This window comes from Choristoneura fumiferana, chromosome 12 (genome assembly GCF_025370935.1).
Source record: "Choristoneura fumiferana chromosome 12, NRCan_CFum_1, whole genome shotgun sequence".
Classification (NCBI taxonomy): domain Eukaryota; kingdom Metazoa; phylum Arthropoda; class Insecta; order Lepidoptera; family Tortricidae; genus Choristoneura; species Choristoneura fumiferana.
Window position 1 is genome coordinate 17,243,605 of NC_133483.1, and position 16,480 is coordinate 17,260,084.

The 16,480-nt window shown below is 38.5% G+C and overlaps 2 protein-coding genes across 6 annotated transcripts; one reads left to right on the forward strand and one right to left on the reverse strand.

The window, feature by feature from the left end:
• On the forward strand, positions 1 to 11,425 carry LOC141433519 (protocadherin-like wing polarity protein stan). 5 transcript variants are annotated; one of them, XR_012451932.1, is made up of 12 exons: positions 1 to 195; positions 1,341 to 1,430; positions 1,688 to 1,804; positions 2,016 to 2,134; positions 2,866 to 3,039; positions 3,756 to 3,857; positions 4,082 to 4,304; positions 4,639 to 5,048; positions 5,749 to 5,817; positions 5,960 to 6,014; positions 7,111 to 7,210; positions 9,176 to 9,230. XR_012451932.1 is itself a non-coding variant. In XM_074095587.1 (12 exons), the coding sequence occupies exons 2-11, from the start codon at positions 1,345 to 1,347 to the stop codon at positions 7,201 to 7,203; spliced, it is 1,392 nt and encodes a 463-aa protein (XP_073951688.1). In that variant the 5' UTR covers positions 1 to 195; positions 1,341 to 1,344; the 3' UTR covers positions 7,204 to 7,210; positions 9,176 to 11,425. The 5 variants fall into 5 exon arrangements, 3 of the variants coding, with proteins under 3 accessions (XP_073951688.1, XP_073951687.1, XP_073951689.1); XM_074095587.1 differs by having other exon boundaries at positions 7,167 to 7,210; positions 9,176 to 11,425; XR_012451933.1 differs by lacking the exon at positions 5,749 to 5,817.
• A 2,442-nt stretch (positions 11,426 to 13,867) lies between these two features.
• On the reverse strand, positions 13,868 to 16,421 carry VhaPPA1-1 (Vacuolar H[+] ATPase PPA1 subunit 1). Its single transcript, XM_074095595.1, has 2 exons — positions 15,580 to 16,421; positions 13,868 to 15,366 (listed from the first exon to the last, which is right to left on the reverse strand). Exon 1 carries the CDS (start codon positions 16,222 to 16,224, stop codon positions 15,607 to 15,609), a length of 618 nt encoding a protein of 205 aa, XP_073951696.1. The 5' UTR covers positions 16,225 to 16,421; the 3' UTR covers positions 13,868 to 15,366; positions 15,580 to 15,606.
• Positions 16,422 to 16,480: the final 59 nt, after the last annotated feature.

Genomic DNA, 16,480 nt, shown 5'->3' on the forward strand with positions numbered 1-16,480 from the left:
AGTCCTGTTCGTGAGCGTGGTGTGCCTGCCGCTGCTGTGCCTGGCGTGGGCGGCGGCGCTGGTTCTGGGCAGCGAGGCGGGCGCGCGCCGCGACGCGCTCAGCGCCGCGCTCGCAGCCGCCGTCGCGCTGCACGCAGCCGCCGCCGCGCTCGGACACACCGCGCTCAACGTGCGCGTTAGGGACAACCTCACACGGTCAGTTACTCACAACTCAATGACGTTCCGAAGTTAGGACGGTTCAGGGGGGACACACCCATCTTCATTGTGTACTGTGCCTTAGTCGGCTGTCGCCTCGCCTCTTTTTTTTAAGGGGATCCCATGCCCCAATGACCTTCGATCAGAATTCCTTGGTTTTCTATTTATTTTTTGTAGCTTATTATATTAACAACAACGGCTTTAATCAATATAGTATCCCATATTTACTTCAAAGTTCATTGTCTTCGAGATATCTGGCATCAAAGTTGAACAATTTTAGGCCAAAAAACTGGTTTTCTGGCCTTAACTTTTGTGTTAATTAGTTTCAAATGAAAACCCTTGAGACGTTTTTAGAGACGTCAAAGACGAACTCAAATAATGTAGATGTCGTAAGTATATGTTAGATCTTTCACGTCAACGAAATAAGTGTTTTTTTAAACAATGGTTAAAAAAAATCATGCAAAATAAAGTATTAATTTTTTTCCTAATTCGGTAGACAAAAATAGAGATAAAAGATTGAAGAACCGGTAGCCGTTTGATGCAAAAGTAAGCGATACGATTCAAAACTTGTCAAAAACATCCGCTAGCAGCACTTGATACCGAGGCGTCGTGGCGAGTGGATGTCTTGTAGTGCGTTATAACAAATCAGTGTTTTATTGTGAAGATACTCTGGCTATAAACCCCTGCCTAGTTGAGACAGCACAAATACGGTAGGAAAATGCCCGCGCCGTGGGGAATTATGTAGGACGTAAGCAAAACAAGTTAGGGGGATGGCTTATCCATTAAAAACCTACCGGTATTCCCTCCTTAACGCTCAGCGGATGCCCCGGAAGATCGAGTTGACACCAGGACACCCACCAACCGCCAAACCGGGGCCGAGGCTCCCACGCCAAAAAGGGAGGGTCCGGAATACGCGAACCTCGAGAGATATTGGGCCAGCAATCGCCAGAGCGAGTGCCCGAGAAAAATTTTTTCACGCTCCTTACCGCCCCACCTCAGATCCTTTCACCGCTTTCTGGATTTTCTTCTAGATCTTTCTCAATGCAGAATATAATAACGTGAAGTCTTATCAGCTAGAGACAATAATATCACCCATTCTTTGTAATTTGTGCGTCCCAGTCATATTTTGTTTAATTTTATTACAGAACTATGCTCCGGTGTATGGGCAAGAAGGTGCCGTTGGCTGATACTTCTATTATTGTCAGCAGCAGCGCTCAAAATCTATCAGGCAACAGGCAAGCTCACTTAAAATAAAGCTAGCTATATTCTTTAACGCATCATGTCACGACATGTCAAACAAATATAAATCAAGAGGCCGTATTGCCTATCGTTTCTGATGCTCGCGATCGCAATCAAATGACAGATTTCGCATACAAAACATGCGATCGCAAGCGTCAGAAATGTTAGGTAATACGGCCTCTGGTTAAAAGTAATGCTTTTAAATGTCACCATTATTTTCTAGGTAATCGGTCTAACTTAATAATGCTTCTAGGTCTGCATTGGCATACCACAGCGGTACCGAGCCTGGCCGGCAGTTGAGGAACATCGGTATATCAGCGTCTTCAACTACATCTAGGTCTACGACGAAAACTAGTTCGAGTCCTTACAGGTTAGTTGCGCCACATTGGGCTTACCTACTAAAATTGGCGACGAAATGTTTTTCAAAGACCAGTCAAGAATTTTCTACCAATGTAAGGGTACAAGCTCTGTAGCTTCTAAATATACGTCATAACGCGAGATTAACTAATATTCTTTTGCATCTTGAAGTAAGGCGGAGCTGGTACATATGTGACTAAGCTGATGGCATTATTTTTTTCTAGCCGTAGCGATGGCCAACTTCGTCATACCAGTACGTCGACATCCAACTACAACACAAGTGCCAGCGACATGCCTGCGTATCTTAGAGGATTCGACTCATCCCTACACACCAGGAGAGATGGTACATTTTATATTGTACTAAAAAGCTTATGTAGATTGTAAAATGTCAATCTCAGCTTGGCATAACATCTTCAGCATCTAGGATTGACTAATCTTGCTAGTATTAATAGGTTTTTTTTATCAGTGTGGCTGTGTACCTCAACTTTTTTAACTAGGCATTTTACTAATAGACAGCCACACTATGTCCAACACAGGTTACTTGCCTTTATTCCGGGAATCTGCAAAGTTCCCGCAGTACGCAGCTCTCTACTTTAGCTACAGCTATTTATGGGCTGTTTCACCATCCATTGATTAGTGTTAACTGGCGGTTAGGTGTGATGCCGTCTCTATTTGTTTTGTTCGAATAGACGGAGACGGCATCACATTTAACCGTCGGTTAACACTAATCAACGGATGGTGAAACAGCCCCTTAGTATACCTACTCACCATGCTAAATTAGGCACACAAATAGCTTAAAATCCAGACTTGTGGAGTGGATAGCGATAGACGACAGACAGCTAATTAAAATCCCACTAATATTATAAATGCGAAAGTTTGTAATTCTGTTTGTTTGTTACCTCATCACATCTAAACCGCTGAACTGATTTTGATTAAATTCGGTATACAAATAGTTAATGAATCCCGAGGCCTGCCCCGATATTATTTCTTGCTTAGGACAGTTTTTATCCTGGAAAACTAATTCAACGCGGACTGAGTCGTGGGTAATAGCTAGTATTGTATTATTTTTAATAGATGAGAGTCGCCGCCGCCGTCGCAAGACCGAGCCGACGGTCGCGGGAGAGCCCGCAGAGGGCACCGACAGCGACAGCGACGGCAGCGCGCGCAGCCTCGACCTCGCCTCCAGCCACTCCTCCGACGACGACGAAACCAGCACTCGCCGCTCCAGCCACCCGCCCTCCGCAACCAGTGAGTCGCTTATTCTCTGTAAATGGGCAAAAGGGCATTGAAGAAACAGACTAATGGACGAATATACGACGAACTATAGCGTTGAGCGTTAAAATTGAGGGATTCTGCGCGTGGGACAGTCGCGCATGCCAAATAGTGCTACCTAACGTTTGCCTAGTGTACAGTCGAGTTCATAAACTTGTGAGTAAAAATTTGATCAAAAATATCTGAACACGACTCTATTTTTAACGGCAAAGTTTTCAGATATTTTTATCAAAACTCAAGTTTATGTACTCGCCCGCGCATCGCTTAGTACCCCACGATACTTTATTTCGTACTTTGGTTAATTATACAGTCATCGCTACACTTTCGTGCCGTGGGGCGGGCTATAAGTATCTTAAACTAAAATAAATACAAAATTTGTGCAGGTGCTTGAGTTAGGTTAGGTTGACTGAACACCCCAGTAAACGTGTTTCAGGATTTTTTTATTGTAGTTGACAAATGTTTTCATAGATTGGTCAATGTTCAAAGGCGTGACTACATGCATTATCTATGAATAAAAATTTTCGATGACAAACCTTGTACGGGAGTGTTCCGCCAGACTAGCCCAATCATCTGCTAAAACTCCTTGTGTTTTAACCCCATTAAATTCAGGACTCACCACTGCATGCTTTCTGGACTGCTGGCTATTCCTTTTTAAACTATAAGGAAATAAAGTTTTGGTCTTTTGTTAACAGGAGACAGAACTCCAAGCAATAATGGAGGAAGCTATCTACCAAATATCACGGAAGGAGCGCCACTGGGCATTTCTCCAAGATGGCCGTCGCACATAAGAGAAGGTTAGTTAAAATCAAAATCATTCGTTCATCTAATATCAGATGTAGAATTTAGATAATATGTAGCTTTTGCCACGATATTTCCCTAATGAGAAATACATGATCGAAACATTTTTCAATCATAAACAACTTTATTTACGAGTAGATGTATGTTTTCTCAAGCGTTTTAAAATTTGTCTCATTTCTTTGCATGTTCATGTTGTAATACAACCCTCATTGTTTCACAGAATCCAACCGTCCAGAAATAGGCCGCTGGTCCCAAGAGACGGGCTCAGATACGGAAGGCAACCCGCACCTCGCTTCGCCGTCTCCCAACCCTTTGCCGGTTCCTGACCTGACGTCAGATGTGTACCAGATGAGCCGGCGACGCATGAAGCCCTCGATACTGGAGAATGTTCACGATACTTACGTTGCTAGTGTGGATGCGTCCAGGCTGCCGCTAGACAACAGGTGACACTTATAGATTGCCAGCCTTTTGCTGGCGTAAATCATTAGATTCGGCAGTTGAATTCAATTTTCCGGTATCACTATCGTTACTAAATTACCATAAGAATTCACAAGAATAAAACCGTGATCTACATTTATGTTGCTTAATGAACATACCTGATACCATCCTGATAATAAATTTCATTCAAATACGCCCAGCCGTTTATAATAGAGAAATGAAACTGAACATATTCCACACAATTGAATGTCATTAAGTAATGAACACCCAACAGGCATCACGCTCTCTTGCAATGACCTTTGTACAAATAATAACTAGCCTTATTTTTAAATTATACAGATATGGAGTTATGGAAGATGAGTTGATGTATGGCGTCCTACCAACAGACACAGAAAAACAAGTCCCCTACGACCCGAACTACCCAATATCCCCCACAATGTACAGACTACCCGGAAACCCCTACGGTTCCAAAACCTACTTATCATCAAGAACATCCGACTACGGCTATAGCCCAACTAAATACCTCAACACAGACACAAATGTCTACGGTTCGAGAGACTTCAGGGATTCAGGAGTTACGACTAGAGAGCATGATGGTTACCCCCCTAGGGACTTCAGGGACTCTGGGATAGCCACGATGCTCAAGAATGATTACCAAAGGAAGATGGATTATGGGGAATACAATGACAGGATGTCGGAGGGATCAGATAAGCACCATCCGCACGATAAATACTTGTTCCCGTACACAGGTTAGTCTGAAGTGATTAGATTAGATATGTAGATAAGTATGAGTGGAGTGTTTTAGGGTACTTCGAGTGTTGTTGATTTTATTTTGATATTAGGATGTTTCGTGTGGTACCTACTTACTTCTTTCATTCTTTTTTTTTTCAACGAATACCTAGTTACTGGATATTTATATAAAATTAAATGCGCTAAATCGCGTCGAGAAAAGATAAATGTTGCAGGTGGTAGGACCTTGTGCAAGGTCCGCCCGGATTGCTACCACCATCTTGCTCGCTAATCCTGCCGAGAAGCAGCAGTGCAAGACAGCCGGTGAAATTACTGGCACTTGAGGTATCCCATCTTAGGCCTCTAGATTGGCAACGCATCTGCAATACCCCTGGTGTTGCAGATGTTTATGGGCGGTGGTGATCTCTTACCACCAGGAGAGCCACTTGCTCGTTTGCCATCCAGTCAAATAAAATTAAATAAATAAAATGTAGCGCTCAGAGCATGTCATGAAGTGAGATGTTAAATAATCATCTCGTTTTACGGTCGACTCAACTTCAAACCAAAAATTGCGGAAGAATCATCTAGCCCTAGCTGTATATTTTTGTTCTTTTTTTTTGAGTGTCTATTCCATCCACGCCAGCTTTAACCCCTATCCGATTAGCTTGAGCATTCCAGAGTGTAAACTAGCTTTTGACCCGTTGTTTTGCTTTGCCTCAGCTGAGGAAGATCACTCAAGCTTGCGACCGCCGCAGCCGCCGCCGGTCCGTAACGATCTAGCGCACCCAGGTAAAACCTAGCCACCGTTTATTTGCAGTGTTTATACACAAAATTATTTAGTTTTTTTTAGCACACCTACCTATAGTAAGTTATTGTTATTTTTAATCCTTCGAACCGGACTATTTTTGGATTAAAACTTTTTTTTTATTAGGTGAAGGTCAACAGCCAATGGGAGCGCCCTTAGCAAGCATGGGGGAAACCAGCGAGTGAGTTTTAATTTTAGTCGCAATTATAACTTATATTTAGCATGAAGTTTATTGTTGCATGTTAATCATCAAGCAAAAAAATCTCCATTGTGGTAGATGTGTCATCTACATCATATTCACTGAATTTCCCCACTTTTGGACATTTAGCACTCTGACTTCTTTCCATATTTTAAATTTTCTTTCACTCAACAATACAAGCTGGGTGACAGTGTGCAATGTCCAGTTTTCCGTGTTTTTTTTTGTTTAATAATACAAAATGTATCAAAACATAAAGAAATTTAGTACTCAGGACAACTAAAGATATTTTATACACCTAGCACACGTCTTTTTCGCTGTCGGTAAATTGGTTCGATAATAGTTAAATAATTCCAAATCTAAGTAGGTTTACTCTTGGATTTGAAAATACCGACTATATTTTTTTATATTTTATGAAAAGGCCAAATATACTAAAGATAAAGATAATTTATTTGTCAAACATGAGTTCCTATATACAATTATTAAATTGAATATATAGATGTAGGTACAATAATTTTATGTCCTGTCCTTCATGTCTTGCCTTTCAGCATACAAATTTTTACTTATGAAATTAAATAATTATACAATAAAAAAATAGGAAATAATTAAATTGTAATCAATATTACATTCATGTTATATAAATAATTTTACATTTAATACTAATAATAATCAGCAACTACCTCCCTAGTGTACCTGCGTAGTGCGAGAAGCTAATAGTGCTAGTAGGTATTGAGTTAGAGACAAGTCAATGAAGAACCTTGAACCTAATATAGCCAAGGGTGTAATATGCAGAGGCTATCGCTTCACGCCCCGGTGGGATTCTTTCAATCCAAACTAATCCTGAGTCATCGCCGAATGAACCTATTACCTTGTGTGTTGTAGCAAATTTTCATGACTAAACTCCGTCGGTGAAGTGAAACTTCTGTAGCTACAGTCAAAGAACCTTACCTGTATATTGTTAAAAAGTAAGTTCGGGTTAAAGATTGAGAGTTTATTTGGCCTTTTATATCTACGATACGATTTCAGCAATAAGACTCGTGCTTGGTTTACGAATGGCGTCATAATAATGAATTGTTGCTAGATGGTGGCGGTTGTATGAGAAACACTCATTGTAAATCATCTTTTGCTTTACTAACGGTGGTGTTGCCGCGCGCGAAATCATCCCTCATCTTAGGGAAGAGGTAAACACTTTTTATATGCATGCTATTTAAGATTTATATTCAGGGGATCGATTTTTGAAATCACATCAGTCGAAAATACCATTCAAGCGTACCTAGTGAAATTTGTTAACTGAATTTGAAGTAGGAGTCAAGTAGCAGAAAGTTAATTACGTAATTTAATTTAAAGTTACCATGAGCTTTATGGTGAAGGAAAACATCTTGAGGAAATCTGCACTCATCTGCGAGAAATTCACTGGGCTCGCGAGGACACTGCGGCTTAAGCCCTCTTATTTCAAAAGGAGGCTTGTGCCCTGCAGAGGGACGTATAGGCCGAGATGATGATGATGAATTAATCTTAACAACTACCTTACCTAGTCAAACATTTTATGGAAGTTATAGTTTTGTAGTAAAATCCATTTTTACCACTTTCAAATGACATTTTCGAGTGAAGCGATTTAAGAAAATCAGTTCCCAGTTCTTTATGGAAATTCCCTGCCACTTTCATATTAAATGAGCGGGACAGCCCGATACTTAATTCGGTTATTAAACTTCGTAGTAGGTATAAAGTCAGTACATTTTGATACATTGCAGCGCCCGTCCTAAGGCAAGCTACATCACTGATAGTATAATCACACTTAGTAATAACCATGCAGGTAAAAGTAGCTTCCGACCAAGTACAGGGAATTTTCAAAAAATCACTATTGTTTGGGCCAGAATTGCTAATAAGATCTCAATGTAAAATTCTGTAGGTACTAGCTACTTGTTATTCGACTGAAATATAAGTCATACAACACCCCAGAATTTCCTAGCAAAATCTAACTGCAAGTACTTTTTATATTATAATTAAAAAATAGCAAGATTTTGTTACGCAATCCTTTGTTATATTATACCTATATCTACGACCCCATCTATTATTTAAATTAACCTTCGATCAAAAACAGATAAGTTCAGAATTTTACGATGGGATCTTAGGCTACTAATTTTATCAATACTTAACGGCCAGGTACAATGTGCGATAGTTCCCAAACCTGCACTCAAAGATCACGTCTACCTTAATCACACTAGATACACATCATGCCCTTAAGCCTTCCCAGCCTTAAGCCCCTTTGTGTGCAGCTGGTGAAGATTCGATATTCTATTACCTATAACTTTCTTTTTTTTTTCTTAATTTATGTACCAACACTAGTTATCTTCACCAAATGGAACGTTATTTACCTATACCTTTTATCTTACATACCTAGTTCTATCAATGTAACTGGTAATAGAATTAGTGGTACGGTACTAAACCTTAAAATCGTGTACCTAACTAATAATGTCTGTGTGTAGATAAATATTTTCGTTAGATATTTAATGGAAAATGCTTTTAAGTTTACTCATAATCATACCAATAATTACTATACTTGGTGAGGCTCGGAAGCGTTTCAACCGCCGTTTCCCGTGTGTTACGAAAATCTGGATCGGTAATGTCCATGTCCACGTACTTAAATCAGTTGCTTCTGTGACTACACGTATTTTTAACCCCCGACGCAAAACCCCCGCTCTTTTTAGAGGGGTGTTATAAGTTTGACCGCTATGTGTGTCGGTTTAGCCGTTTTTGAGATATTGAACTTTGAAGTGACAAAGTCGGGGGTTTTCCAACTTTTATTGTTGGTTAGGTTAGGTTATACAAGCTTTTATTTAACTTGCAATGTGTTCTATATACGGGTCAAATCTTCCGAGTTGAATTTGACCCACTTTCAGGGTCGGATTGACTTAAAATGGATAACTCCTCGACTGTTAATGGTATAGACTTGAAATTTGGTACGGAAATGTAGTTTGTATTCAAAATTAAATTTCTAACTAATACTTAACTTATTTAGTTGGAGGACATGCCTAATTATTTTATTAGTAAATTTTCGTATCACACGATAAAGACGGATTGTAACGCCTCCCTAAGGTAAATCTTAAGTTTATCTAATTCTATGTTTTCAATGCTTTATTTTTCAGGAAATCTACTACTGAAGACGACGCCGAAACTAGAGTTTAAAGACATCACTATAGTACAAGATTTCCAATGAATCTCAATTAGTTTATTAATGAAATTATCATAATTGTCTTATGTAGGTACGCAACTAGTTTTAATTTCTGTAAAGACTGTCGAACTATCAATAGGTACCACTGCCATAGTGTAGACTAACTATTTATTTCGATGTCACAATAATTTATATTAAGTTAGTATTCATTACAAATACTCGAACATTTATTATTAAATACTCAAATGGAACGTCTCCTGTACGTAGCTAGTGAATTTTGCTCTTCACTAAGTATAAAATTGCGCTCCTTAAGTGGTTTAACGGGAATTGTGCAAAATATTTATATCAACTCACTAAACTACTAAGAGTTTGTTGTAGTAAATAGTAAAATAAATTATTGTGTAGGTATTTTGGTAAAGGTTGCGTTAGAAAAGGTAAGAGACAAGTACATCCAAAGTTATGTAAATAGTTATTTCTTGGATTTAGCAAAATATTAGACCGTACTAATAAGTTGCCCCTGAAAAGTTAAAAAGTTTTTCTCTACTTTTAAGGAGCTGTGGCGCCACCTAGACAAGTTTTGTAGTTACTCAGTTTATAACGCGAGCTATGCTAACTTAAAACTATCTTGGCCTTACCACAAAAAAACTTAAGCACGCCTTAGGCATGCCTAAAATTTCAGTTTCTTTTAACTGGTATGTGTTAAACACATGGTGACCGGCTGTCTAAGTTTTTGTGGTAATGTTTAAAATAAGTATGCAATTTAAAACACAAATAATGTATTTTTGTATAAGAAACCAAAACTATTAATGTAGGCTTTTATTTTTAGTTCGTGCATTGCTATTGCTAAGTAATTTAGAGAGTCTAATGTAACTTGTGTAGAAGTCAAATTTGGTGAGTTTTAAATGAATTAGTATGATAGGTAGATATGCATTTGAATTTGATGTAAATATAGTGTTGTGTGCATCGGAACGTTTTACGAAGAGTCCACCTATTTTGTGTAAATAATAAATAGATTTTTACACTTTGTAGCATTTTATTAGAAATGGTGAAATGTTGAGAAAAGCTTTATTTAGGTATTTTCTAATGTATTATTGCCATATAAATAATGATAAGTTTGTAGTGCACTGTGTTCCGTGTAGATCTGGATCGAATCGACTTTTAGGAAACTTAGCGTGTACCTACCTGCCTATTACTTGTGTATCGTTTCAAGGACAGGCCCATTTGAGAGTTGCGGAATAGTAATGAACTAATTAACCTACCTCTAGCTTAAATTTAGATAAGATCTTAGGCAGAATGGTAAGCTACGTTGAAAAAACATGCATAAAGCAAAATGAAATAGAAGCCGTGGTGGCCTAGTGGTTTGACCAAGCCTCTCAAGCAGAGGGTCATGGGTTCGAACCTCGGCTCGCACCTCTGAGTTTTTCGAAATTCATGTGCGGAATTACATTTGAAATTTACCTCGAGCTTTCCGGTGAAGGAAAACATCGTGAGGAAACCTGCACAAACCTGCGAAGCGATTCAATGGTGCGTGCGAAGTTCCCAATCCGCACTGGGCCAGCGTGGGAACTTTGGCCCAAGCCCTCTTGATCTGAGAGGAGGCCTGTGCCCAGCAGTGGGACGTATATAGGCTGGGATGATGATGATGATGAGTGTAGGTACCTAGGTATTTTTATTAGCTTGTACTGTATAAGTATAGCAGCGTTTTTTTATTAATTAACCTAGCCCAAAGCTCTTGCTTTCTACTGGAGCATAGACTTCGATCTTCTGTGGTCTGTGTGCCTCATTTGTTATAAATGTCAGGGGAGGGTGCTAAGCAAGAGGAACCAAATGTTCTGTTGCCCCAGTTCAATAATTTCGTAAGCGCTCAGGTACGAAACCAATGATATAAAACAAGTAATAGTAAAAAAACTATCTCAAATTAGGTACCTATTTGCGTGGAGGTAACTAAAGCGTCTTGCAATAGCTAACTCTCAAGTGGGCACATTTTCCCTACCTCCCTCATGACCATTAATGCTTTATGTGGTAGAAAATAAGTTCGAAAATGCTTCTGGATCTTTTTGTACCATAACTGTTTTCAAATCTGTTCGACTTCATACATTCCAGTTTTGTGATATCTAGTTCTGTACTACTCCTACACGTAGTTTACACAAGCAATTATAAAGAGGTACAAAATTGCATCCGAATAAAATTGTTTTATATGAAAATAAAATATTTTATTGCTAAAGATATGTTACTTTATTTCTACTAATATTTGACCCATAACACCGATTTGGCAGGTATCGTTGACATTCTCTAGTACGTACAGCAAAGATATCGACACGGCCAAAGTTGCAAAAATATGTATACACGACTTGATGGACTATAACATAAGGCCGTGTATAGTTACATATTTTTGCAACTTTAGCCGTGTCGATATCTTTGCTCTTGACTGTAGGTACAGTACGAGTAGAGGAAAATACGAGTATAATTAGCGTAGGTACATATACATCCATTTGTTTTAACATTTAAAACTGAACAGTAAAATTTGTACACATTTTTAAAATAAACAAAGAAACTATTTCAAATTTTGTTACTAACGATACCTAGTAAAAACATAATAAATATCGCTAATAAATGTTATTACATTTTATGTATTTTTAGTCCATTTGTGTTTGAAATAATTACCGTGTTACAATTTGGCCGTTAATTCAAACCTTAAATTAAACAGAGTATGGTTCAAAATAAAAAATAGTTTTGTATCGCCCCGCATACTACCTCTTCCGTGTAGACAGTGGCGCCACTGTTTTTGTTTTTTTTTTTTCACTTTCTCATTTAGAGGTAAGTACTAAGTAGTAGGTAAAGGTGAACTATCTGGCCGTACCCTTCGGTATGGTAATCTTTTTAAAAGTTTACTTTTCAGTTCGCTATTTTGGACAGATTTTAGTAGCGGCGTTAGGGTAGGGCGCGGTGGGGCGACCGCCCAGGGCGCCGGACTTAAAGGGCCGCCTGAGCCTGCGCCCCTTTTATCCTCTCACTCATTGAGCGAAGCCTATACTTTCTAGAAAATTCTTAAAAGTTTGGGGCGCCGTGGAAATCTCGCCCAGGGCGCTGGAAGTACGAAACCGGCAGTTTCATGATCTAGAGGCTGGCATAATCAAAGCAACCTTCAAATATCTTCTCACGTGACTTCAATACCTTTTTATCACTATCACTAACACGATCGATCAAAATAATGAACCAAAATAGTTCTTGGTACTAACCTGAAATTGTGTGTAGTACATCTTTTAACGTAGCCAGCCGTGGATTTTAATTTGCTATAATAAGCTGTTTTTTTATACCTGAGGTCATAGACAAGTCAACTTTGCTTAACATGCTCGAAATGATCTTTTGAAATTCATGCAGGTAGGTAATTTAGAATGTTTTAAGCGCCCTTTTGGTGCTTCGTAAGTAGCGACTACAGCGCTTCGCATACTATAGCGGCAGAAAGAAGAACTTAGTTCCACAGAACACGAATTAAACGCACCAACTTGTACCGTTTCGGTGACGTCACAAATCACGATGTTCTTTATTTACATTGCTAAATGAGTCACAACAAGTCACAAGGGGCAGCAATGTCTACTGTCTGGCATCGTCGCGCCACCGCCCGAATGTTGAGTGAGCACTACATCAATAATCTAACCGGTAACGGGTAATAATAATAATAAAGCCCTTTATTCTGAACCACAAGCATGAGAAAATAAAAATAATAAATTTATAAAAACTGATTAAAGAATGTCTCGTAGTTCATTCAGCATGCCTATTGGCATAGGCCTCCTCCAACCTTTTCCATTCGGTTCTGTCGCGTGCTACTCTTCTCCAGTAACCGGACGGGACTTCTTTAACCGGTAACGGGTAATCAAGTGCAAAGATATCGACACGCCCAGTTACAATAATTATGTATACACGACTTTATGCACTTAACATTAAGGACGTATATACACATTTTTGTATTTTTGACCGTGTCGATATATCTTTGCACTTGATTTTTACTAAGAAAGTGGCGCCCTGGTAAAGTTTGTTCTTTCTTTTATCATAATCTACAGAAGAATGGCGTATTCCCCACAAATATATACACATATAAATTAGAAAACTTTACTTAAATGTTTTTTGTTTGTTACCCAATCACGTAATAAAATAACCCTCCTTCTTCGCAGTCGGGTAATAAGAGCTCGACGGCTTTGGGTGCAACTTGGCACATAAAGTAGGTACCTACTCATTATCCTGAAAAGCTGCAATGTTCCCGTGAGATAGCGAAACGAAATCGTCCATTACGAAGTCGCTGGTAATAATTGTTAAGTAAACTAATCGACATGAGGCTGGCTTGGATAGTCATCATCATCTATAGCAGTCTTTCCCAAAGTGGGCGATAACGCTCCCTTGTGGGTGCTGGAGGCCTAGAGGGAGGCGGTAAGGGGCCCAGAAAAATGGTAAAAAGGGGGGGGGGCTGCAAAATAACTGATTTTAAAGTGAGCGTTATACGAAATAAGTTTGGGAACCTCTGATCTATGGTCTAGACTAGACTGACCCAGTTACAAGGATATATTTGGTGTAGGCATAATTTCTGTCTGAAAATTTCAAATGAGATTCATAAAATAGCAACTGACAAAACAGAACATCTTGAAGAATTTACCATTAATAACAATGAACAACAACTTTTATCTATTTATTCATCAACATACATAATATCTACATTTGCACAAATAAAATATTTTAACTTAGAATTACATCAGTAGGTAAATGTTGCTTAAGACTGATATAATACTTTCGTATCGCTTAATTTCGAAACGGGGTAAGCGATATTGTGCCTTATGTTATCAAACAAAATTGAATTTTTAATACATCTATGGCATTAACTGCAATCCTATAGTTAACTGCAATGGGATACAAATGTACAAGATAAGGTACAATAAATACATGTGTTCAAGAGAAAAGGAAAATAAAACATATTATTTACAATATAATTGAAGTATGAGTTAATTCATACTTTAACTAAAATTTAACTGTATTGGAACAACTAATTCTCATATTATAAGGTTTTTTTCCACTATGTGACATGATTTTAAGCAGTAGTTGATTACCCTATCTCAATATTATTAAGAAAATACATTTTGTTGATAATGACAAATAGGAAGGTATATGAAACTCCTAAAAACTTTAGTTACATCTAATATGATAATCTCACACATTATATTGAAATACATTTTAATATTTAACAAAGTGAATGGAAAACAACCTTAAATATTGTGAAATATACTCCAATTAGTTGAATACACTACATCAGCTGGGCTTTCAGATAACCAATCAGTCATCAAGTTGAACAAGGATCATGGAATGTTTAAGCCTTTAACAAAGTGACTAGATGCAACATTGAAGTGAATTTCTGAAACATATTTATAAAGTACTTTGATCTTAACTGTTCCTGCTAGCTTCACAATCATTCAAGTAATAGTCATAAAAAAACATAAGCACTAATATCGTCTTTCATAATGCACAGGGGTCACCAAATGGCGGACCGCGGTCCGCAACCGGACTGCCAATCTATTTGTGCGGACCTTAAGCACACGGTAACTTGTATTGTATTACTGAGACATAGTTAATATAATGTATCCCTCGCTTTAATCGTCTGAGTTGACGTCAATTTTACAAGCGACCATGATGATGATTTTATTTTAAAAACTGGACCAATGAGGAAACTAATTGGTGACCCCTGTAATAGCACATCTTAATTTTTGTTACAATGTTTATCCAGTCACTCAGAGTCAGTGATGTTACTCAAAGTCTAACGTTAAGTTGTCAAAAAACACTCCAAAACAAAATTCTGAAACTATCCACAAAACAGTCTAACAGATATCTACACCTTAGCACAAAATGCAACAGAAGAATTATGATTTTCTATTTAGAAGTATGACATTTATAGAAGAGTGCTAAGATCAGATAAGTTATACAGCAATTGATTACTATTTAACAAGTTTATACAGTACTTAGTCATCAAACCAAATGGCTATAGTAATAAATAAAACACTGCAGTAGTAATGAAACTTCAAGCTTAATTTACCATTATTGAATACTTTTCTCAGCACTGTCTGTTTCAAACTCGATATATTAATAGCTCTAGGTCAAGGCTGGAGTGGTCCAGTGCTGATTGTACTGAAAATAAAATAAAACAATAGTAGAAATGTGAACCAGCATGACAATTTATTACAGCATTAATCATTACAAACTAAGAGAGCTTCCGAAGCTCACATATAAAATGCTCAAAAGTAAATTATTGTTTTGCACTACACTAGTACAATATAGGAGTTCTGAACATATTTAACAGATTACAATTATAAAAGTTACAGTAATTACATTAGTACTCACACTTATTTTCAAGTTTTTTATGTCTTCTTAAGCAGCACCCATTTTGACTTTTGATGTCATGTATATACCAACAATTAGACCGAATAAACCAATGGCTGATCCGAAAATTTCTACAATGAGGATCTTTACGAAGAGAGCTGCATTGGCTGCATCAGCGAGGGCAGCACCAGATCCAACAATTCCCACAGCAATACCACAGAACAGGTTGACGAGCCCCACGGCTAAGCCAGCACCAAACATGACATAGCCGGCCATGAAGTTCTGGCTCTTGATGATTGGGTCAATCAGGGGCTCAGGGTACTGCTCCAGCATACCAGACAGCACAATGGCAGTGATCAGACCGTAGATGGCGACGGCCTCGCAGAAAATAACGGAGATCAAGTTTTTGGTTTTGATGCGGGGTGCCTTCACACCTCCACCGACGATGCTGGTGCCTGTGGTGTGGATGCCCATAGCGGCGCCCACCACCGAGAACGATACGGCAAAGGCGATGCCGAGCGTCGCCCACATGTAGGGCGACGTATTCTCCAAGAACCATCCAAAGCTGATTTGCTCACCCTTCCCGTTCAATAAGTAGTACATCGAGAATATGGGAATCACGATGACTACGATGAGCCCGAACAGATAACTTAAGAAGTACCTCATCTTGATGGTATTTTTCACTAAATTGGAGCAATTTTACACACGAATCCCAACAGGGACGGCTTTTACTCGCCCAATTTTTGCCTTGACAGAAAACTAGTGGAAAGAAGTCTTGTGATCACAAGATGTCAGAGACAACAAGAGTGTTGCTACACGTTAATTAATTTCTTGTGATCCACAGAGATTCACAGTGGTCCAAAACAGCTATATTCACGTGCAAACGTCAAATATTAGAAAAGCGTGTAAAAGAATCTTAAAA